The 23,290-nt window shown below is 31.1% G+C and overlaps 1 protein-coding gene across 2 annotated transcripts in view; it reads left to right on the forward strand.

Moving 5' to 3' along the window:
- The window catches only part of LOC106462902 (SAFB-like transcription modulator), a 56,714-nt gene that overhangs the window by 16,144 nt on the left and 17,280 nt on the right, over positions 1-23,290 (forward strand). Inside the window, exons 6-16 of one of the 2 annotated variants that reach the window (XM_013922867.2) lie at positions 310-973; positions 1,413-1,459; positions 1,942-2,051; positions 4,720-4,869; positions 5,391-5,523; positions 8,349-8,438; positions 8,704-9,050; positions 10,902-11,035; positions 13,150-13,275; positions 15,648-15,797; positions 20,149-21,183. In XM_013922867.2, coding sequence (XP_013778321.1) covers positions 310-973; positions 1,413-1,459; positions 1,942-2,051; positions 4,720-4,869; positions 5,391-5,523; positions 8,349-8,438; positions 8,704-9,050; positions 10,902-11,035; positions 13,150-13,275; positions 15,648-15,797; positions 20,149-20,764 — 2,567 coding nt within the window. In that variant the 3' untranslated portion in view covers positions 20,765-21,183. Of the gene's footprint in view, positions 1-309; positions 974-1,412; positions 1,460-1,941; positions 2,052-4,719; positions 4,870-5,390; positions 5,524-8,348; positions 8,439-8,703; positions 9,051-10,901; positions 11,036-13,149; positions 13,276-15,647; positions 15,798-20,148; positions 21,184-23,290 lie in introns of those variants that run through there. The other variant, XM_013922868.2, reaches the window with a different exon arrangement.

Raw genomic sequence — 23,290 nt, forward strand, 5'->3', positions numbered from 1 at the left:
AAAAAAAAAAAAAAAAAAAAAAAAAAAAAATGCAGACAAGCATGAAAGGATATGTAAGATTATTGTTCGTACAATAGTACAAAATTGAAAAGTTTTTAAAAGAATCTGACAGTTGCATAGTTGTTTGTTATTAGTTGTATTAATTTTTTACACTTGAATGACCGAGTGGATTCACACAGGTCACTGCCTGGGAGTATAGGTATGGTTATATTTGTATATACTTCCTGTATTGATTTTGAGCATCAAGAAGTGTGAGTAACAGCCTGGCTACTTGTAATCATATGATCCATATTGATTTATTAACAACAGAAATGGCCAAAGAAGGAAAGTCTGTAACCTCAACACTCCAAGAGGAAAATCTTAAATCACAAGATGATGATGATGACACTATCCAGGAATCTGACCCACCTAAAGATAACACAGAAGAGATAGCTACTGAACAGTCTTCTGATTTCTCCCCCCCTAAACCAGAATCTGCACCTGTTGTTGCCCCACTTACAGTAGAAGATGTGATTAACCTACATTCTCCAGATCAGAAACCTTCAGACGCCTCTCTCATTGTAAATGTTGATGATATGCAGAGTGATTTGGATGGAGATTTAGAAGGTACATTAAGTGAAGCGGGTAGTGAAAAATATCGTGAGGATAATAGAAGTAATTCTAATAATTCAAACGATGACAAACAAGGACTAATATCTGAGTGTAAAGATAAACAAGAAGATGAAGATGCATCTAAAACAAGGACAATAGATCCCGAAAAAGAAGAAACCAATCTTGATAACTCGAGCTCAAGCAGTCAGAAAAAGACCAATCATGCTCAAGAGGCTGATGAAGCAGCCACAGAAGGTGAACAGCAGAAGCAGGAATCAGCAGATAAGAAAGAAGCAGTGCAAGAAGGGGGGAATATTTCAGTTACTGAAACAGCAGAACAACAACCAAGTGCTGCAACAGATGCTGCTAGCAAGGCTAAGAGGTTTGTCTCTTCTCCATTAGAAACTTCCTTGAAGGTGAAAGATTTCTTTTCAACTTTTGATTTACAAAACAGTAAAATTCTTTAGCTGATGAAAACAGACATATCTAGGTTTGGGCTGCAAGTTTATTATAACTGTAATTATGTAAAAAGTCTAAAGGTTTTAGGGGAAAAAACAGCTTGTTGGATTAATCAATATCATTGTATCATGTAACAATAGTGATATTATTAATTTTCTTTTAAATTTTTCATTCATGCATTAACTTTCAGTAGGTTTTGAGGATAAATTTAGTTTTATAGTTTTTTAATTTAAATTGTTTATATTTTAAATGATTTGTAAAAAGTGTTTGTAAAAAATTGAAATGCTTGTATGGCGAAAAAATATATATAAATGAAATAATGCAAGTTTTGTAATAATTGAGCATTTTTGGTTTTCTCATAGCACCGGTCTTAAAGATAACAGAAGTGCATCAAAGGATGAAACAAAAGGTATTATAAATAATATGATTGTGAAATGCTTTCTTTTTGTGAGTATGATTTACTTCAAAACATTAATTATAATTTGGCAATTTTTTTTTGAAAGGTAATGAGGATAAGGTTTTAGTTTCTGTGGAAAATATTGTTTTAATTAATATTCTATTTTTACACTTTCTTTTTAATGATCATGTTCTTACCGGTACACTATTTTGAGTGGGATATTTTGTCTTGTTGTTGATGTAACTTGTCTGAACTTGTACTGATCCTTTCTCTGAATGGAAATATAAAAACAGAAATGGATTCTCTGTGTGATTGGTTTAAATTTTGACTTGTGTTACCTTTAAATATAAGTTGGAGTCTGGTAGTTTCAAATATACAAAACCCTGATTTAGCCCGATGTTGAGTATTAGAAATGTTGAAAGTTCACTTTAAACAACCGCTGTAAGAAAACTTTCTAGACACTTAGTTTATAGCATCTTTCTTTGTTATTACAGGAGAACGAGTTAAGCGTGTTGTTGCAGCAAGCAGGAACTTGTGGGTTAGTGGTCTGGCTGCTAATACCAGAGCTGCAGACTTGAAGACATTGTTTAGTAAGCATGGAAAGGTAAAAAGTTTCTTGTGGCTTAACATAGGTTATGCTTTTGCAGAATGTACAATTAGTATTTTAATTATCTAAATATTTGAAAAGGAAGGTTCTACTAGAGTTAAAATTCTAAAAGTGCATAAATTTGTTTAACTCATCATGATCAACAATGATGTTAGTTCAGAAATTAATTTTTAGTTTGTCAGCTACTGTGCATTTTTTGGTTAATGATGTTTGTAAGATAAAAAACTGAATAAACATTGAGGCTGTGGCGAAATAGAAATCACTATATTTCTTATAATATTTCACGATACGAGACTACATTCAAGAACACATGCTCAAAACTGCATTTATAAGAACAGGTCAGGAAGTCCTTTAATATAGAGAACAATTGTGCTGGAACTCCTCTGTGTGCATTATTTGTTATATCAATCATAACAGTTGTGAAAGAGTTTTTAAGTATGTGGCAACATTAAGAATTTTTTCTCCTCACACTTTCAACATCAGCTCACCGGTGCTGGATTTCTTGTTTAGTTCAGGTGCTAAGTGCATGAATGTGCATAAATATTGGACAATTCCAAATTATCAGAAAGGCTGAAAATGAGCAGTGGCTAAGGTTAAAAGAAACATTTACCATAAAGAACTTAGCACTTAACTAAACAAAAAATCCAGCACTGATGAGCTGATGTTGAAAGTGTGAGAAGAGAGAAAAAAGTTTACATGTTTGAAATGTGTTATTTATGTAAACATTAAGAATATTGTTGATACTGCTCTTTCACCCTTTTTTTTTTTTACTCGAATGTTTTATTGTGCAGTTATACAAAAAATATTTATTTTAAGTGTGTAAAGCAACATGTATGCTGGGGTAACGTGTAAAAAAGAACTGGCTAGTCTGTGGCCACCTGCTTTAAGCTGTGGTAAATGATTGGCCCGTTCAACTGTTAACTCTCTTTTGAAAGAAGTACGAAATTTTGAATCAAAATTAAACTTAATTTTCAACAAATGTGATGTACAAAAACAATTTTCATATGCTTTTTCTCTGGAGTGAACATTGTGTTGTGTATAGATGTATCTTAAGTTCTACTTAATAAAATAAAATCAATAGTTGTAATAAGCCTTGTATTATATAAAGCTCAACTCTTAACTGCTCATGTCAGACGTAGATGAGTCGTAATCATTGCTGAAATGAAAAATCACCTAAAGCAAATCAGCTATATTGTTACACAGAGTGAAATAAACATTGAAAATATGGGAGCAGCTGAATCTTAGAACAAAGCAAACAAAACTTTTTTTTTTATGCTTCAACTGACCTTTGCATCATCGGAGTCGGACATGTTATCAAATATCTGCTGTCACGTGGTTTACTATTAGCAGATACAGTGGAAATTAATTACAGTAAACAGGCATGTGAAAGTTTTAGTAGTTGTTACTCAATTGTTGCTTTTTGATACTAAATGCTGTGTTTATTAAGGATCTTTCTAAGAGCAAAACATACAACAAGGTAATAACTAGTGCACTTTGAAATTAAAACAAACCAACTTTTTATTGTCTAACTTAACAGACTTTTCTTGGCAAATTGGGTTCTGTTCTAAACACTGGCATTAGAAGATTTAAATGTTTTTTAGACCTTTTGCCTAATTTTTCCATACACCTATATTCATGCTCATTTTAATTTTTCCAACAATGGCTTCTGTGAATTTTTCAGTTTAAAAGAAAATGTTGATTTAAGGTTTAAAAAAAGTTATGCGTGTATTGTCTAATATCTCGGACAAGATTCAAATGCTTTTCCCATTTTTTTTTTTTATTTGTACTGTCAGCTGTCAAGAACAAGTGCAACCTATGATAATAAAGTAATAGTTAGATTATAAAACTTGGTACCTTTCCACCCCCTCAAAAAAAATCTTTCTAATAAATAAAATGAAAAGAAATATTTACTTCCGTTTTTTTTTAGTTGTTATTATTTTCTGCGCGAAAGAAAGAAAAATTTAAAATCTTAAACTGACTTAGATTAGAAAGGTTAAGTTGCTTTTAATATTATGTAAGAAGAACGTGACCACAGATGGACAGTTTGTTAGTAATTATGACTAAATGAGGGAGCGAAGAACAATATATATAAAAGAATATATGTTTATTAGGACACATCCGACTACAAAATGCTGGCATAAAAAATGTAAACATGTTTGCTTTCTAGTAGTAGAAGCTGTGTTAAAGTGTTCCACTCTTTAAAAATCAATGCTTAATGAGTTACATTTATCTTAAATATTTGTGTAATAGACTTAGGTGCGTGTAGGATTGTTTTATATTTCTGAAGAACCCTCGTCCTACTGTTTGGTGTTACGATAATAAATCTTTCATGAATGGTTTCATTTTATGATGTGCAAAAGAGTTCAATGCTTCAGTGATAAATTAATCATGATAATTTTACTGCTTTTTAATTGTATATTTAGATTTAAAAACTGCTTGCACTGCTGTATTTACTAAAGTCTTCTAAAGAATGTTTAATTGAATATTGAAAACTGGTGTAACGATAATTATATATTGTAAGTTTTTGTGAATTTTGAACATTGAATTTAAGGTTGAAGTGTACATTTATATCATTATAATGATTTACTTGATGATGGGTGCCCAAGCTGACTACGTACGTAATTGCGTAATAATTGGAAATTATAATTACATGGCTTTTTTTTAGGTGGTTGGTGCAAAAATTGTTACAAATGCCAAAATTCCTGGATCTCGTTGCTATGGTTTTATGACTATGGCAACAAGTGAAGAAGCTTCAAAGTGTATACAGCATCTTCACAGAACAGAATTGCATGGAAAGATGATATCAGTTGAAAAGGTAATATAAGACTTAATTATAGAAAAAATATCCATATTGTATTTGTTTGTTGTTTTTTGTCTATTTCTTGTATGTTGGGAAGTATGTAAAAAAAACAACAAATACTAAACTTTAAAGGTTGATCGTAAAATCTCTATTTCTTGTTATTACTTAAAACCATTGGAATGTTTACCTTAACAGAGTGTATTATAAAAAGTAAATGGAGTTGTATTTGTGGTAAAATGAAAAGTACAAGTGATCTTGATAGTTCTGTTATTTTTAATGGCTGTTTTAAAACTAACTAGGAATAGTATCTTAAATTGATGGTATTAGGATAAGTATCAAAAATAAGTGGTCACTAGGTTGTAATTGAGACTTTTAAGATGTTACCCCTTATTGTATCAAATAATTGTTAACACACGTGTGATTGGATTCTGTAGCTAGAACATGTTATCCATTGTAGCTTTCAAGCATTATTACCATTACTTTCAGTTGGAAGAGACTAACCGAGTTTTTACTTTTAACTTTCCCACTAATTACAGACCAAACATGAACCATTTGGTTTGAAGAGAGTTGAGGGAAAACCAGGATCTGGAACTGTCAAAAAAGTAACAGCCAAAGATCCAGGCACAGTTAAAACTGCCACACCAGCAGCAGTGAAGAAGACTGAGAAAGGTGGGTGATGCTTTGTTGTATTTGTAGTTTTATTCTTTAAAACTTGTGTTAATTGCAGACATTTCTTTCACCTATGTATAATGGGATGTTAGAAGAGTTACCTGTTGACCATGTGTTTCAATGTTATATTCTTTGTCCTGAATTCTTTGCAATAATTGTGTAAAATTTGAGTGTTTACCTTTGGTATATCTTTGTCACAGAGCATTATATGTAGTGTTGTAACCCAGCCTACCTGACGAGATTTAGTATTCAGTGTAAGATCTAGATAACGGAGGCACACACACACACACACAGGTTAAATGCCATTATATATGTTCTTCTTATTTGGATAGTTATTAAAAGGGTGTGATATAAATTACACAGGCCTGCAATGGTTTTATTGTCTTGAAATTTTTACATGTTCTACAGTAATTCCTGTAAGCTGAATCCAAAAATATACATTTTTCACCATCTCACACAGATTTTTTCGCAAAACATCATAATGAAATACATAAAAGAAAGACCACAACACGTAGTTTTGAGACTAAAAAATCAGGATGAATGAGGATGTATATTCGTTTGACATCAACATTCTTCCCTTCAGTTTGTTTGTATTTTTGTTAACAGAAAATAATAGTAAAAAATATTCATTGTGGTAAACAAAATAATAATTGGATCTAAGTAAGTTTTTTTTATTCTTCCCAATTTTTAAAAAATCCTTACACGATTGAAAAAAATGAATATTATTTTCAAAATCTGCCTAGCTGAATTATGGAAAATTCTGTATTAAAACCAAACAACTTTTATGACGTAAAAATTCACAGGCCTGTGTTGTCAGTCATTGTGATCTCATATCACACACACTCATTACTACTAAATTTTATGTGTATTTTGTATTTATTTTAATGTTAATTTTAGTTTTTAAATGTTACAGGTATGTATTTCATTGTTTGTGTTATTGATGCATATTGCTTGCTCTTAACACTTTCTTGAATGGAGAGGTTTCACTGATACCATTTTTTTGTTTTCTAACAGTGGAAATATTTATTTAAATTGCATGAAACTTAGAAAACTTATTAAATAGGATCTTGCTTTGGCCTAAAAAATACCCATATTTTGATTTATTTTTTTCTATAATTTTAATGGGGTAAAATTTTTAAAATTTTGTTCGGAATGCTATTGTAAATATAAAAAAATAAAAATAGTTATTTGGTTTTATAACTTAATTTTCTATACATATATTTTTAATATTGATCATAATGTTTCATTTCACATATCTAATCAGTTTCAACTTGAGTGATGTTTATTAAGATATTTTTTGATTCTATATTTTGACTGTAGTAGTCACAACTATTATCTATAAATTGTAAAAAAAAACATGCAGAAACTGACAACAAAATAGGGCAGGATAGACTAGGCCTCATTATTTTTACTAAAATGATTCTTGGTCAAAATCAATTTATATTTGATAAATATACTTGATAATAAATTATATATTCATTTATTTATGTGCATTGTTTTAACACAATAAATTTAATAATATTCAGTAAATAAGGGGTGGAGTCACCAGAATACTTTGCTGTCACCTACTATTTTCTCTAAACTTAATTGGATTAGGCTTGCCTGATGTATTGTAATACAGGTACACCACCGATTTTCCGGCACTCTTGGTTCCAGAGCCTTGCTGGATTATCCATTTTGCCAGACCAACAGAGGTCATGTTATAATAATTCAACAATTCACCTCTGACCCACTAATTATACCCCGCCAGTGTCTCTAAAGCACCATGGACTGCTAGAAACATGAATATAACAAATGTTAAATGTGAATTAAATGATTAATGAAATACATTAGTACAGGTATAAATGATACAAGTTTATTAGTACAGTATAAATAAAAAGGTGCAGGTTTATTAATTACTCTACTTACAAGGAATGTTGCAGTAGTACTGCTCTCAAAGTGGCAAATTTTAGAATTTGACTGAATTTTCATACGCTATTATCAGCATTCGATGTTGTAAAAAATTGAAGAAAAATTCGAAATTAAATATTTGTATCTTGTTAAAAAAACATATTCTTGGCAACATTCTTGAAAAAATTCAAGAAATTTGATCCACTAGTTTAAGATTTATAAGAAAATTTCACAAGACTGATGTACCTCCTTAAAATGTAAGTAGTCTTCCCGGAAAGAGCGTGTGCCACACGCAATGCCATCTGTGGCCTTCCAGTGAAGTAGTTTTGCTGGATTTCAAGTGCGCTCTCATAATTTTGTCCAGATTAAAGGAGGTGCCAGAAAATTGGTGGTGTACTGTACAGTAAAATTTCCCATAGCTTACAAAAAAAAAATGTAATTTAACATGGGAAAATATTTAAGAATGAAAAAAATGTCTAAAGAAACTTAAAAACATTTCCAAATCTGTTGTTTTTTCCCAAGTCGTCTTCTAGTGGTGGGTGATGTTGACTACCTGCCTACCTTCTATCCTATTGGTTCTAAATTAATGATGGATATTTGCAGATAATACTTGTGTAGCCTTATCCAAAAATTCTGAAACAAACCTGTTACTAATGAACTTTTTCCATTAACAATGCTTGGAGATGGCTTGAATGGGTAATGAAGAAAAACTGTAATACAAGTTTAGCATAACAGCATATGTACAATGTTTCGACAAGGTTTTGACATCATCAGCATTATTAGTCTCAAAGTGGGTTCCTCGTCATTGAATCTGAATTTTTCCATTAACATTATGAATGGAAGCAAACTATATGTAATATATATATATATATATTATATTATATATATTGTGGTATGTTAGAATACTATGTTCATATAGTGTATGTACTTGATAGCTGAAGAAGAAAAGAAAGAAGGAGAGGCTGAAATAAACAAAGACAATTCTTCTGAAGAGCCTAAAGGAGAGGAGGAACAAGCAGAGCAAGGTTTGTTTCTTAATCTGTATTTTGTGTTTGTAAGTTTGTATTAGTGTATAGTATTATTAAAATAACTTTTTCTGGTTGTTGAATCTGGGTTTGTTTAGCTTGGTGTTGATATTGCTGATTAAAAATGAAAGTCCTCGAGTTTGTCAACTACGTTCTGAACTACACAACACACCATATTTTAGAACATCAGTGAATCTGTTATCATGTTTTTCATTAACAGTTTTGATTTGCAAAAATTGGTTATGGTAACTTGCATTTACTATAGGTGAAGAACAAATATCACTTGAAGAAAATAAGGAAGAAAATGAGGAGGACGAGGATGAAGGTTCCAAAGAAAAAGACAAATCAGAAGAAAAAGAAGGATCTGTGCACAGCCGTTCCAAAGGCTATAGCACAGATCGAAGCAGGCGTGGATTTACTCGTCGACCTCGTCCATTTGGAGGCAGGGGAAGAGGAAGTAGGTTTTATGGTGGTAGAGGTCGTGGTTCATATAACAATTTCAGTGGTTCTAGAAATTTCTCACAACGACGGGATTATGGTAGAAAACCTTTTTTGCCTAGATTTGGATCTCGTTTTAACAGATCGTCATCGTTTCCTTTCCAGAGGTTTAAGGTTAGTATTCAAATCAAAGTTGTTCTTTGTATCACTAAAAATAAAAGTTCTTGATTGGATTAGCATTTTGCACTTATTAAAATTGGCAAAAATGACGTATACATTGTTTTTAAATCTGTTTTAAATGTTTGATATGTCTGATTATTGCATTTATACTTAATGTAGAACAAAATTTGGGATTAGTGCTACATAGGAAAGCATTCATTTTAATAGTTCAAAATATCCTGTAAAATAAATTGGCAATCATTAACATTGTGTACTTGATCTTTTGCTTATTTGCATTTAGTAGTTTTGTTAAATGTTATTTGAATGTTTTCTGCATTCTTTAAAAAAAGGTTTGAGATTTTCAAAATATTAATTATGAAATGTTTCTATATTGCAACTTTTTATTATTATTATAAAACAGTACTTGAGCTCTATGGCAAATACTATAATATGTGTTTCAATTAAAGACAAATAGGGTTTAAAATATCAAATTTTTGTTTTAAAGAACTAAGGAATTGAATGCATCCAAAGCATTATACTTTTTTTTTTTTTGAGCAGCCTGCTAACAATTTTTCCTAAAGATTGGTAATTAATTTAGTTCTTAATAAAGTCTGTCATGTGTTGTTGTTTTTTTCCCTTATTATATAATATGTTAATTGAATCTTTACTCTTAGGTTATCAAAATGTATTCTGTTATAATTGCCTTCTGTGGTATAACCTTTTTCACATGCTCAAATTATTCATAGTAAACACTGAAGAATTCCTGGCATGATTTTCTCACGTAAAGCTTTAATATGACCTTGTAGCTCCATAACTAGTGCCTAGTTGCCTAGTGGGTGGCATGATCTTGTAGCTTCATAACTTGGCTAGATGTTGCCTGGTGGGCAGAATTCTGAAACTGAATGTGAGGGTTCACTGTTAATGCTTTATTGTCTTAAAAACCTACACTTTGGGGCTGTGGGCACACTATAAAAGTGATAGACAAATTCCACTGTTTGATCTGAAAATAGTAGTGCAACAGTTAGTAGTGGGTGTTGTTGACTTAGTTGCCTTCCCTTAATTCAGAATTAGGGACAGCTAGTGCTTGTGTAGGCTTGCATGATTTTCTGAAACAAACTTAGTACCTATATTAAAGGAATGATACACCTGAACTAAAAAAAGGAAAATATGAAATATTTTGTATTAAACTAAGGCATTCAAATTTTATTAACAGCTGTAAGTCTTTTGCATATTAAAACCACTTGGTATTAATTCATACAATTACCAGAATGGCTGATATATACAAATGTTTCCTAATTCTGTCAGCTCTTTTAGTATGGAAAAGCACTAGAAAGTTCTTCAGAAATAAAGTACCCATAATACTTATTTGTGATTGTTGTTGAAGCGTGTTCTTGAACTTGTATTTATAAGTTGTAGAAAAATATGACCTTAGTTTTTCTATATATATAAAAGGGGGAAATCATATGAAAAATATTAACACAAATTTTGTAAAAAAAAAAATGTTACTACAATTCAACTACTGTTTCTTTTTGCTGGAATGTAATTTTTATGTTGTATGTTATAAAACTTGCAATTAAAGAGAAAACCATATGGAGAAGAACTTATGAAACATATTGAAACTTCATTTTTTCCATGTGATAATTCCATTGTTTGTAGTGTTATTTATGTATGTAAAAAAAAGAATATTACGTTTCAGAATGAGCTCTCATATTTATTACGTATATTAAAAGACTTAATTCATGTATAGTATTCGTAAAAGCTTTAAAGTACACTTGTTTTGTTTATAATGATTAGTAAGACTGAAATTACATATCTCAAGGTTTTGTAATTAGATGAAAGACTAAAATTTTTCTTTTTTCGAAACAGGATAATAGGTTTAACCGTCTAAGGGATCGAGATGTTGAAAGACGTCGAAGTCAAGAATATTTCAGACAAAAAGAGATAGAAAGAAAACAGAGAGAGGAGAGTTTCAAACTGGATAGAGAGAGAGAGAGATTACGGTAATTGAGTGTACAATGAATTGTAATAATGTATATTGTAGATTTGAAAATTTTTATAGGAAATTAAATGACTGACTAAACTGAATTCTCATTTCATTTTATGTTACATATACTTCATTGTATGTGTGTCATTCATTAGAGGTAGAAATATTAATTTTGTATTATCTTTTAGTGAAATTTCAGAAAAATGTTTGAGAGTTAATTCTGTTGTTACAAACTTCAGATTTGGGAACTATTTTCGTAAACCTTCCTTATATTTTATATGCTTGCCAAGGTGTCGTATTCTTTAATTTGACTACGTGATTTACAAGACAAGCTGAGGGATCCATTCTATGTCTGGAAACAAGGATTGAATGTAGGGCTTGAACTAATAAATTAGATCAAAAATTTGAATTTATATACATAATTTATTTCTCACCTACTTTACACGTTATAGGAATGGTGTTACGTAGAAATGAATATGTGAAAAGCAAGAGGTTTTCAGGTGTAACCCTGCCACTATAAGAGCTTGACCTTGTGCTTTGGTAGCCATTTTTCCTGTCAAAAATATGAATGTCTGACATTTTTAGTGAAATAACTCAAACTTTTCCAAGAAAAAACTAAAAAAAATTTTATTTTTTTCAATTAAAAATTGGTCCAATTTTCTGTGGACGTGGCCCAGGGTGTGTGGAGCCGTGTGATAACTGCCCTGTAACATGACTCTTGGTTCAATGTATCATCCTACCAAGTTTATTTGAGATTGGTCCAAAGACCATGGAGTAGTTCATGGACAAAATAAACAAATTTTTTACTTTAATAAGTATAGATAAAATTGTTTTCCCAAGATTAAAATTTTCTACATACTTTTGGAAATCTTTGTTGAACTTGCACCCTTTTATTTCATCTTAGTATTTAATGATAAATGCCTGGGGGGTATACATGTTTCAAATAATTTCAGGTCTTTAGTTGGCTATCCAAAACTAAGGATACTATATAATGAAATTTATAATCTTATATTCTAAGAACTTATGATTGAAAGCAAAGAATAATGTTATGCTAACCAGACTACAAACATCTACTATATCCAGTGCTGATAAGGCCTTTTGCCTTATACCAGGGCACATTGGGCCAGCAGGGATACAACAGATATAGTTATGGTCTAAGTGCTATGTGTGTGTATATATCATCAGTTTTCATGAACAATAACTTTTAGGGTGCGAGTAAGATTAAGTGAATTGTAATTATTGCTTTTGTGTAGTGTAAAATGTGCTTTTGTATCATCATGCTTATTAAGCCTAAAACACCACTACTGAGAGATTGATAGGATAGATAAAAGTTTTCTATTTAAATAATATCACAGATACGTAGTTTTGTTTTAAGTGGTCCTGTAAAAATCAGTTTAGATGTACAGTTTACGGGACTGTTTCTTGCTAGTAGTTAGATATGCTCAGCAATAACCAAGTGCAGCCAAGCAAAAACTTTGTTAGTCGGAGAAGAACAAGCCGTCTTTCTGATCTTTGTAACTAGTAACCTCACACCTTAATTACATAGAGCCTCTGTGTATCTTAGTGGGCTTGGTATACTGCAATTAATGTTACCTACTAGCAGAGGAGAGGTGTTACTTCTTTTATAAAGATGTATAAATAACAAAAGGTTAATTTGACTGATGACATTAGTTTATATCAGATTACAATGCAGCATGAGAAAAAGCTGCATTGTAAAAGTTTTAAAATAGTATTAATAAAATGTATCAAACAGTATTTTTTCTGTAGCAGTAGTGTCAAAACACTTGAGATATTTTTTGTACTGGGATGTGCGGAACAGAAGAGCTTGACTTAAAAATCATGCTTTGGTAAAGTGACAGTCATTGAGGCCTAGCAAATATTACTTTTAATTTTTTAGGAGGTGGCTGTATTTTAAATTGGCTTTAATGTTCAGTCGTTTAGAATAATAGAGGTAAATTGAATAAAAGGTTATGATCCTTATAACAGCATTTTTTTTCATTATCCTGTTTTTCAATGTTTCAAAAAGTTTTCAACTAGAGGTAGCCTAATCTGTGTTAAATTCAAAACTTATTACATATTTAAAAGAATCTTTTTTGGAATATTAACCAGTTTGCTTTGTTTTGTTTATAGGTATGAACGTGAAAAGCTGGAGAGGGAACGTGCTGAAATTTTGAGACTGGAAAGAGAAAAACAAAAAATGGAAAGAGAGCACTTAGAAAGAGAACGAGAAGAATTGAGACGTAGACAGCAGTTCAGGTATGAAGTCAATAAATATATCATTTTTTTAAAAATTAGTTAGCATAAAAGAAATAACATTTTGTAATCCTTTCCAGTCCACTAGTTCATTTGGAACCACACTTCTTTTTTTTAAACTGGGGAATAAAAATCAAAATTAAGGTTCAAATTTTGATTTTATTCAAAATGTTTTATCCAAAATAAATGATAATGAAATCATATTAAAAATATAACTTAAATATATTGATATTTTAATATGGCGAACTCAACTTTTCCAGAATTATATCTCCAAGCATGAGACTTCCAGACTGTTTCACTAGCCCTGAATTATCAACTTAAGATTATCATTTAAGTTTATTATTCATACCAAACAGGATAATAATTTATCTTTTCCTGTTTTTTTTTTTTGCATGAAAACAATTGACAACCTTATATGCAAGCTTTCTAAGGAATTTCATTCACAAAAGGAGGTCAAACTTTAGGAAACAACTTTCAGATTTTTGTGAAGGATATTTTGTAATTAAATGTTTTATGACTTTGGCTAAGAATGTTTTGATGTATGAGTGAATGGTGAGTCCCAAGAAATAACACCTAAAAAATCACATATATAATATTTAGAAATTGAAAAACCTATGTAATAAGTTTCAGTGCCTGTGTGTCACATAACTTTTCCTAAACTGCTGGCTGAAACCGACTTTGAAGTGCAAATGAATTGTCTCGGGTTTTGTGGTTTGCACAAAAATAAACCTTTTACCCCACCCCTTGGGAATCTCATGGATTTCCTGAAAACTGCTGGACTCTTCAACTTTTAAATGGTGCCAAATGAATTGTCTTGGCTCCAAAGTTTGCACAAAGTTAAAAATTTTCACCCAAGCTCTTAGGGAACCTGAGTGTTTCATGAAAACACTTTTACTGGGTTTCTCCGAAAGCAGACTAGAAATTTGGCATTGATTTATATTACAGCATGTAAATAAGTAGGCCTCTTAATTACTTTTTGTAAGTTAGTTAAAGAAGTTAAATTTGAATTATAGCAGAAATGAAAGTACCTTTTAACATTAAGTTTAATGATGAAAGCAACATTTTATTTATTTATTATATATAAGTAGAAAAACTGAATCTCAAACTGTGCAAGTGTGTAGTTTACTGTACTTTTCACAAAATTATCATAAACATCATTAAAATGTATGCAATCTATAATGTTGCATACAAACTGGAAGATACTGCAATATAAACATATGCAGAATACATTTTAATCCTTGAGCAAGCAATATAACTGTAGTTTGACAATGATGCAACTGATAATGGGAGAGAGGGGTCACATTCATAAAGTTAGACAATGGTGGATGCCTTGCGAATTAGCTGTAAAATTAATTTACTCTGTCCTTTAAAACTATTCTGACTACTAGTTCAGTTCGTTTTTGCAGTAAAAATCTTAATAGATCGATTTTCAAGGAAATATTGTTGGTTCTTGTTCATGTTGTATATTATAGAATTTAGTTTCAGGTTATTACAGGTTTTTTTGTTTATCATTTATTCATATAAAAAATAGGTTATTTATCAACATGGAAAATATGTAGTGTCAATTACATGGGCATAAATGGTCACTATGAAATTGATTTTTGTCGTTTTTACAGTTTTGGGTATTAATACATTATTAAAAAATATGGATTTTGGCCCACTTGCAGATTAAATGCTGTTGGTGAAAATGATTAACAATGGAGAAATGTATGCTAATGATTTTGATAATCATTATCAATTCTTAATACATCTTGCTATTAAAACCTTGTAGGTTATTACCCAGTAAATTTTATTTCTATTTTGAAAAAAAAATTTTATGAATAATTAAACTAAACATTATTATAAATTGCAAAACAAAATACATTTTTACTGTTTTTTTGTGGATTATTAGTAATTCTCTGTGAGGAGAAAAATAGTATAAAATAAGTCTAATGGGGTTTTACAAAGAAGTTTTCTTGATGTTATAATTATCAGTAAGTTTGAAATAAATATTCAGCTAAATAGATTTATGAAAAAAGTACCTAGAATTTTAATTGAAGTTTTCTAAATGATAAACCAAGAGTTTTATCCCTTTCTGAATGGTATTATTTAAGGTTTAATCTGGCTGTTAGAATAAGAGTTAATGCTAATTCATTTGCATTTTACTTGTTGTATTGAATATTATTCCATAAAATAACTTATGATAAACATTTACATTTATTGAGTAATTAATAAGGAACACATTATGCAAACACTGTCCGAAGTCCACGTTATGATAGGGGTAATATTATTAACATATGTAACATAGAATGTAATACACAGGTTGAACATAAATACCAAGTTCTTTGTTTGATTCTGAAGGAAGTACTTTAATAAGTAACTTTATTTGTCTTCAGTCGAATGGATGAACCAAGGCGTGGATCCAAAAGGAATTTCAACCGCACTGGTAGCAGAGAGTCGGACCCATATTGGGAAGACAGAAAGAGACCTGCACTCTCTTCTCATTTCTCCCGTGATGGTTCTTTCCACGGTGAAAGTTCCAACAGGTTTGTAATTACTTTTTTAACAAAACCCTTTATAAGTATGAAAACTACTTTCATAAGAATACCTCTAAAGCCAAATGTTCTTTATAATTAAATGTGCCTCCTAACTTTATAGCTTTCATGAAGTATGTATAGTGTCTGCATGGATATATTTATTGTTATTAAAATACACATTTTCATGTAAGTATATTTTATTTCATGGATATAACGTTTTGTTCAAGCTTTATATTTTGACATTAACAACACTAAAAATCCAATTTTCATTGTTTTAATCAGCTGGCAGTGTGTGATAAGACATATCTAATTTCAAAGATTCTTTTTAATGCCTGAATAACTGTTCTTAAGTTAATGTCACATAACTATAAAAAATATTTAACATTTTTATGTTAGTTACGTATTATATTAGTGTACAAATTATTTTTTCTTTCCTGTTTTACTTGGTGTTTTGGACCTTATTTTGGTGTCCATCAATAAAATTTACTCTGATTTTAATATCTTTTAATTACCCGCATCTCCAGTTGTACAAATGTTTGCTTCAGTGGTGCGTTCAACATTTTCAGGGATGCAACATCTCTAGTTTGCTGTGCTTTCTTGGTGCACAATCACAAGTACACTTAAACAGCTGATAAATAAAACTTTAGAAAACTTCATCTACTAGTTTTTGTGAAAGCCTTCTACAGCATTAATCAAAAACTGCTTTCGGTTATGTAGTCTGCATTGCATTTTAAACATTATGTAGTTGTCTGTTTGCAGCATGTAAATAACAAGTCGGAAAGCATTATCAAAGGTATACATAAAATGTTGTATGTGTGTGATATATATGAAAGAAAACAAAGTGAAATGTATTGTAGATATCATTCTAAAGTTAAAATATATTCTACATTGAAACAAATTAATGAATCTTTGTTTGAAGAAATGTTTTCATTATCAAGCAATGGTTATTTCAAAAGCTTCGGACATTCAGTAAATATAAATTTGAGAAAGCTGGAAATGTCTGCACGTGTGCACACACACACACACTCACACAACTAATAATTACATAAAATAATGATTTTGCTATATTCGTATTTGTAATTATTATTACTACATATATGTCCTTTTCCACCACCATTTTAATGTGTTTGAAATGTTTGTAAAATATACAAATATGAGAAGTTTATGTAAATACTATCAATATACAACCTATTAAGTTTGTAATATTTTTTGTACAGTTTTTTATTTAACTGTAAATGGGTAGAAGTTAGCATCCTTTGAGTTGTGTTGTATGTAAGAAAAACATCACAATCTGCCGTTTAATCCAATCATAGCTCAATAAAGGCTTATCTAATGAAATCATGTAAGTCATGAAAGTTCAATGCTATGGGAAGAAAGGTAATATTCATTAATTTTGAAGTTTCACTTGTTCTCACTAATAATAAAAGCTGTGGTAATTTAGGACTACAAAACTAGATGTCAGTATTGTTAAGCCTAACATTTTTGATCAGAACACACAGGCTAGTTGCCAGGATGTAGAAAGTTCTTAATGATGTGTCTCGGGGATAAACATTGAATACATTTTTTAAAAGCTAAGTTGCTTTGTGCTGTTTAATATGTACTGTGCTTAATTTATAAAAGCAGGTGATTTCTACTTCTTTGTCTTTTGCCCATAGTTTGTAGTGGAAACTACAACATTTGATTTGTTTGATTTATAGAGACCATTTAAAGGTTTCTTTGTGATAAGTGGAAAATATTTTTAAAACATATTTCTTGAAGGATATGTGCATAATTAAATGTTTGAAGTTCTTTAGCGATTTGAATCATTGTTTTATGATTGTCCTTTTAAAATATAAGTTGGAGAACTTACAAAAACATCTTCACATGTGATGCTACATTTTACAGGTAAAATGAGATGATAATACTCACACTTCGAGCACGTCAATAGTTTGTATTTTATCATCAGGTTTCTTGTTACATTTACATTTTGAAACTTGTTCATGTAACATTCAAAATACATTTAGTTTTGACATCAAAATACAGTGTCACAAGACTAGTGTTGCAGCACTTGTAAGCAATCACATCATTTCATGACCTGCTGAATTAGCTGGCGTGGCATGGACTGGTAGTTAGGGGGCTGCACTTGCAATCTGTGGGTCTCAGGTTCGATTCCATTACAAAACATGCTTGCCCCTTTCAGCTGTTGGGAGATTATAATGTGATGGTCAATCCCAAACCCACTATTCGTTGGTAAAGAGTTAGAGATGGATGTCATTGACTAGTTGCATTCCCTCTAAAAATTTACTTTTAATTTAAAATTAGGGATGGTTCATGCAGATAGCCCTTGTAGAGCTTTGTACAGAATTCAACAAACACTTATATTAGCTATGTTTAACACTATAACATGTCACATTGTTTTATTGCTGCAGTGTTTTGAAGCACTCAAATCATTTCATAGCTTACTATATTAGTTTTGTGTTAACACTGTCACTTGTAGTGCTTTCAGTCACATCATTTCTTATTATAATAGTTGTGCGTTAACACTGTCAGGTGTCACAATACTTGTAGTGCTTTCAGTCATCGATTCGTATTATACTAGTGCGTTAACACTGTCAGGTGTCACAATACTTGTAGTGCTTTCAAGCATTCACATCATTTCATGGCTTACTATATTAGTTTTGTGTTAACACTGTCACTTGTAGTGCTTTCAGTCACATCATTTCGTATTATACTAGTTGTGCGTTAACACTGTCAGGTGTCACAATACTTGTAGTGCTTTCAAGCATTCACATCATTTCATGGCTTACTATATTAGCTATGTTGTAACACCGTCATGTCTCACTATTTACTGTGTAGTGCTTTGAAACAGTCATCATTTCATATTATATTAGCTATGTTTAACACTATCACATATCACAACACTATTGTTGCAGTGCTTTGAAGCAGTCTTCTTTTAATGGCTTACTATATTAGCTATGTTTGACACAAGTCACTGCATCATGGCTGAGTAAAAGTTTTTGTCCTTGTGATTTCATTAAGGAAGAAAGTTAACAAAAAAAACATATTTCACAAGCTAAGTTTCCTACTAGTGTGGAACTTAGTTTTGTAATGTTGACAATATCTTTGTATAAAGTTTCCATGAGTATACTTATAGAAAGACCCTTTTTTAAGGTTCTTTTAAATTTAAAATTATTTTGTTAAATTGAAAGACAACATACAGGATGCTTTGCTATTGTATTACATTAACTAATTGTGAATAGAAATCTTTGATATATGGCGTTTAATTAAAAAATAGAAAAATAAAAGATTCAGCGAGTCATCCTCTTTTAAACCAATACTATGTAGTATCATTGATATGATACTGGATTTATGTACAACATCATTCCAATATATAAAAAAAAACAACTCAAGACAACATTTTTAAGGACTTAAAAGAGAAAGTATCCTATTTAAATGATGAATTATTGAAACAGTTGTCATATTGTGTGATTAATTGCATCTTATTAGAACATACTTCTCTAGGTACTAATTCTTCCATTGTAACAAGCTTCTACAAAGGATGGCAAAGTCAGGCTTAGACCACACATTTGGCAAACGTTCCATAGGCCTTTCACTTATATGTAGATCATTATTATTATTATATACTGTTGTTTTTTAAACAGACCAAGTACAAAAGTTAACTGAAACTGCATCAAAAAACTTGGCAGGTATGAGGCTGAATTAGATTGTTGTGCTTCTAGTTTCTCCAGTTTTGTGTAAACTACCATTAATTTTGAGGTGCAACATTTTGGTTTGTGATCCTTTATCGACTTCAAATCTGTGTTTATTATCGTAATAGTGGTAACGGGAGGTATTACTTGACTTTATTGCAATGGCTTTTCATCTTTTGAGTTATTTTCCATGACCACAGCTTTCACTTTGTGAATGATGGTGTGGCTCTGGATTGGGTTAATTATGGAATCTGTTGTAAAGTACTTTAGTGTGGAATTTTATCGTTTCAGTGGAAAAGGTCGAAGTCTTCCTTTTCTAAAGTGTATCGTTTGACTCTACATCATTTAACAGTTTTGATCTTCAAATGTCCTTCCTTAGAAAGGGTTGCAACATTTTATTCATCCTTCGATCAATCCTTGGCAACTTTGCTCTGATGAAAACTTGGAAATGTACTGTGAACCAGATATAAACAGAACAACTTGCTTTGTTTTCACATTTGTGATAAACTGTTAGTAGGTTCTGTTGTATTATTTTATATTTTTTTTATACAAACCTTAAGCTTATTTCTTAATCACTATTGATATTCAAAGTTAGCGGTTGTAAGCTTAAACAGAAATGAATTGCAGTGAAATCATAATCAATGTTAAGATGAAATTGAAATTCTTTACAGAGAGAACTTTAGCCGACATGACAGTTTTGGAAAATCAGGGGGCCGAGGGGAGGATTTCAACATATCTGCTAAAACTGATTTTTCTCCCGTTCGTCGAGGCTCTAGAAGAACTTCAGAAAGCACTGATCGGGAAGAAAATAGAGTAATAGAAAAGTCGAGAAGATATGAAGGATCTACACCCAGAGAAGAAACAGGCCATAGTAGTGCCTCGCGTGAGAGGGAACCAAATCACCGAGGTCCAAAAGAGGTATGGAAAACAACATATGACAAACGAAGTCAAGATCGCAGAGGCAGATTCATTGAAAGGGGTAAAGGTGGAAGGCATTCAAGGGGATCCTTTCGCGGTGGACGAGGTGGTTCCTGGAATGCTGAAAGGAGCTCAGGTGCCACCATGTCTGGTAGCTGGAGCTCTGAATCAAGGAAGGTGGGTTTTTCACAAAACCAGTGGAGAAGAATGGACAGTACAATGAGTCCACAGGAAGGTATGCTACAACAAACTCAGTCTGGTATATACAGTAGTTCTAGCATGGGCTCTGGTGGTTCTATGTCTCACTCCAGTATTGGGGGATCCTACGGAGGAAATCGATACATGGGAGGACCTATGAGCAGATATTGAAAAGTTAACTGCTGTGTTAGGGACCTTTTGTTTCTGTTATTTTCTGTCTGGTTTTTATTATCAGATAATATCTTTATATGTTGTAAGATATGTCTTGAATATCAAACATTGTCTTGGATAGCTATTGACATAGTAGTGTTATTATTTTGTCACGTGTATGAGTGTATGTGTTTCTAGAATACTCGTAAACTTTGTTAAGAGCGATAACTTGCCCACAAAGAATAAACATAATCATTTGAACAAACAATGTAAGGACAAAAGTTTTAATTGCCACATTTTATGTATTTCAATGAAATTTGTGTCAATTTTTTGTAGTGTATTTCTGTTTTTCCTCATAGAAAACGTTTCCAAGAAATAAAATACATTTATGTAATGTTTCATTGTTTGATACAAAAGTAAAATGGATGCAGTGAATAGTACTTTTTGTGTGTGTGTGTGAATAGTTTCAACTTGCAAAGAAAATGTGTATTCATTGAAATCACAAAAGTTATGGTTAGTTTCCCTGAGTGTGGAATTAGACATCTTTAAATGGTCACTAATAAGAGGCTAGTTTTAAAATTTAGGATTTTTTAATTGTTATAAATGTAAATTAATAATATTTAGAACAAAGTCAAACATGTGTTTAAACCTAGATCACAGTGAATACTTGTATGTTTTAATAATACCACATTTAAAACATGTTTTCCTGAAGTTCTCTCTGTAAAAAGAAGAAAAAAAAGGCGTTTTGGCTGATGATGCATCAGATGTTTCATGTAGAATGAAAATTATTACCTCTTCAAGAGATATAACTTCCTGAACAAGCTTATTTTGTACTCACAGAGAATAAGGTGCATCTATGAAACAAATGAACAAAAATTTCTTTAGGCAGAAGTTTGCGTCTGTCTGTGTGTCCCAATCTTGTGGACAGGATATCTCAAGAGTGGATGGATTGGTTTTGATCAAACTTTTAGAACTGGTACTACATGCAAAGTTCTTAACCTGATTAAATTTGGAAGATCGTTGTTATGTAGAAAATCTTCCCCAACCTTGTCGTCATATTTCAGTACATGATGAATGGATATACACCATATTTATACAATGGTTACTACATAAAAAGTTGTGGATTGAGTTAATGTTTGAAAGTCAAATTGTCACTGGTACATAGAAAATCCACCCCATCTTGTAGACAGGTACCGCATCTGTGGTTTGCACGGGTCAAGGAGACTGGGGAAAAGTCGGTGAATTCTATATTTTGTGTTCCTTGTCCAAGAAACATATGAATTTCATTCCACGGACCAAAACCAGAAAAGTTTGGAAGCTTCTTTGGATTCAGTGATACTTCTAGGACAGGTGTCAAAAAATAAATCATTAACCCCAAAAAATCACATACAGGTTAATTTGGTGCATTTAGCACTTCAGTATGCTTATTTTACGTATAGATAATCAGTGTATGTCAGTCTTTGTTTATCATAAATTGTCATCGAGTATGTAAACAATGGGTAAGTTCTCATCTTCCTAAAAGTCGGTCTTGGAGGATTGTTTTACTACAGACTAAACTAAAAGCTCTTAACAAATTACTATTTATGAGATAGGCTGGTTCTAATGAATACGTTATTTTCATCTTGCAAATTTTAGTGCATAAATAAAACAGCCCCACTGGTGAGTAGTTGTAAAAGAAATGTGGGATATCCTGGGTGTTTTACCTCATTGTATAGGGAAGACTTGAAAGAAGGCAAAATGAACAGTTTGATTATTTCAGTAGAAACAAGTGTACACAGTTTTGATGAATATTTTCTTTTTATTTCCTATAGGTACTTATATTTATTCAATTAATTATCAAAAATAACTGACAATTATAAAATGATCTATCAGTAATTTTGTTTTAATTCGTTATAAAACAAAATATACACCACTCAGCATTACATAGAGCACACGTTGTTATGATGCCTACATCTTGGGCAGGGGTCATTGAGAGGCTATATCTTATAGAAACAGGTAGAATATTGCCAGTGAAGGTTAATGAAGACTTCCATTAAAAAAAATATGGATAACAATATATAAGAAATTTGAATTAAAAAATATTGAAATCCAGAATTGACAGTAGCTAATGATATGGTATATGTAAGATTTTCTGAGGATACTGAACTATGTGTTATTCATAAACCTGATAACCTATAAAGAATAAGAGATTTTAGTAATGTATTATGAAAATTTACTATTTGTCAAGCAAGATGCTGGGAACAGAAAAGACTAAAGATGAACATGTACAACTTGAAAGAATTGTATTAATAGTTTTTTGAAATTATGGGCTTTAAGACCATTGTGTGCTCTTCAGATTGAGATATTAATTACTGTGTAGTGCTAATATGGTGAAGTACAGGCAATTTGTAGCATTTTTCATTCTGTCTAAATCCAAGGTCCATAAAAGAAAAAAAGTACTTTAAGTAAAAGTTTTACTTAATAATAGTTTTTATTTTATATATAATAAGCAGCATTATGCAAGAAAAAAAACAATTTAACTCGTGAATCAGTTGAGTGGTGTAATGC

Source organism: Limulus polyphemus, unplaced genomic scaffold (assembly GCF_000517525.1).
Source record: "Limulus polyphemus unplaced genomic scaffold, Limulus_polyphemus-2.1.2 Scaffold1278, whole genome shotgun sequence".
Taxonomy (NCBI): Eukaryota; Metazoa; Arthropoda; class Merostomata; order Xiphosura; family Limulidae; genus Limulus; species Limulus polyphemus.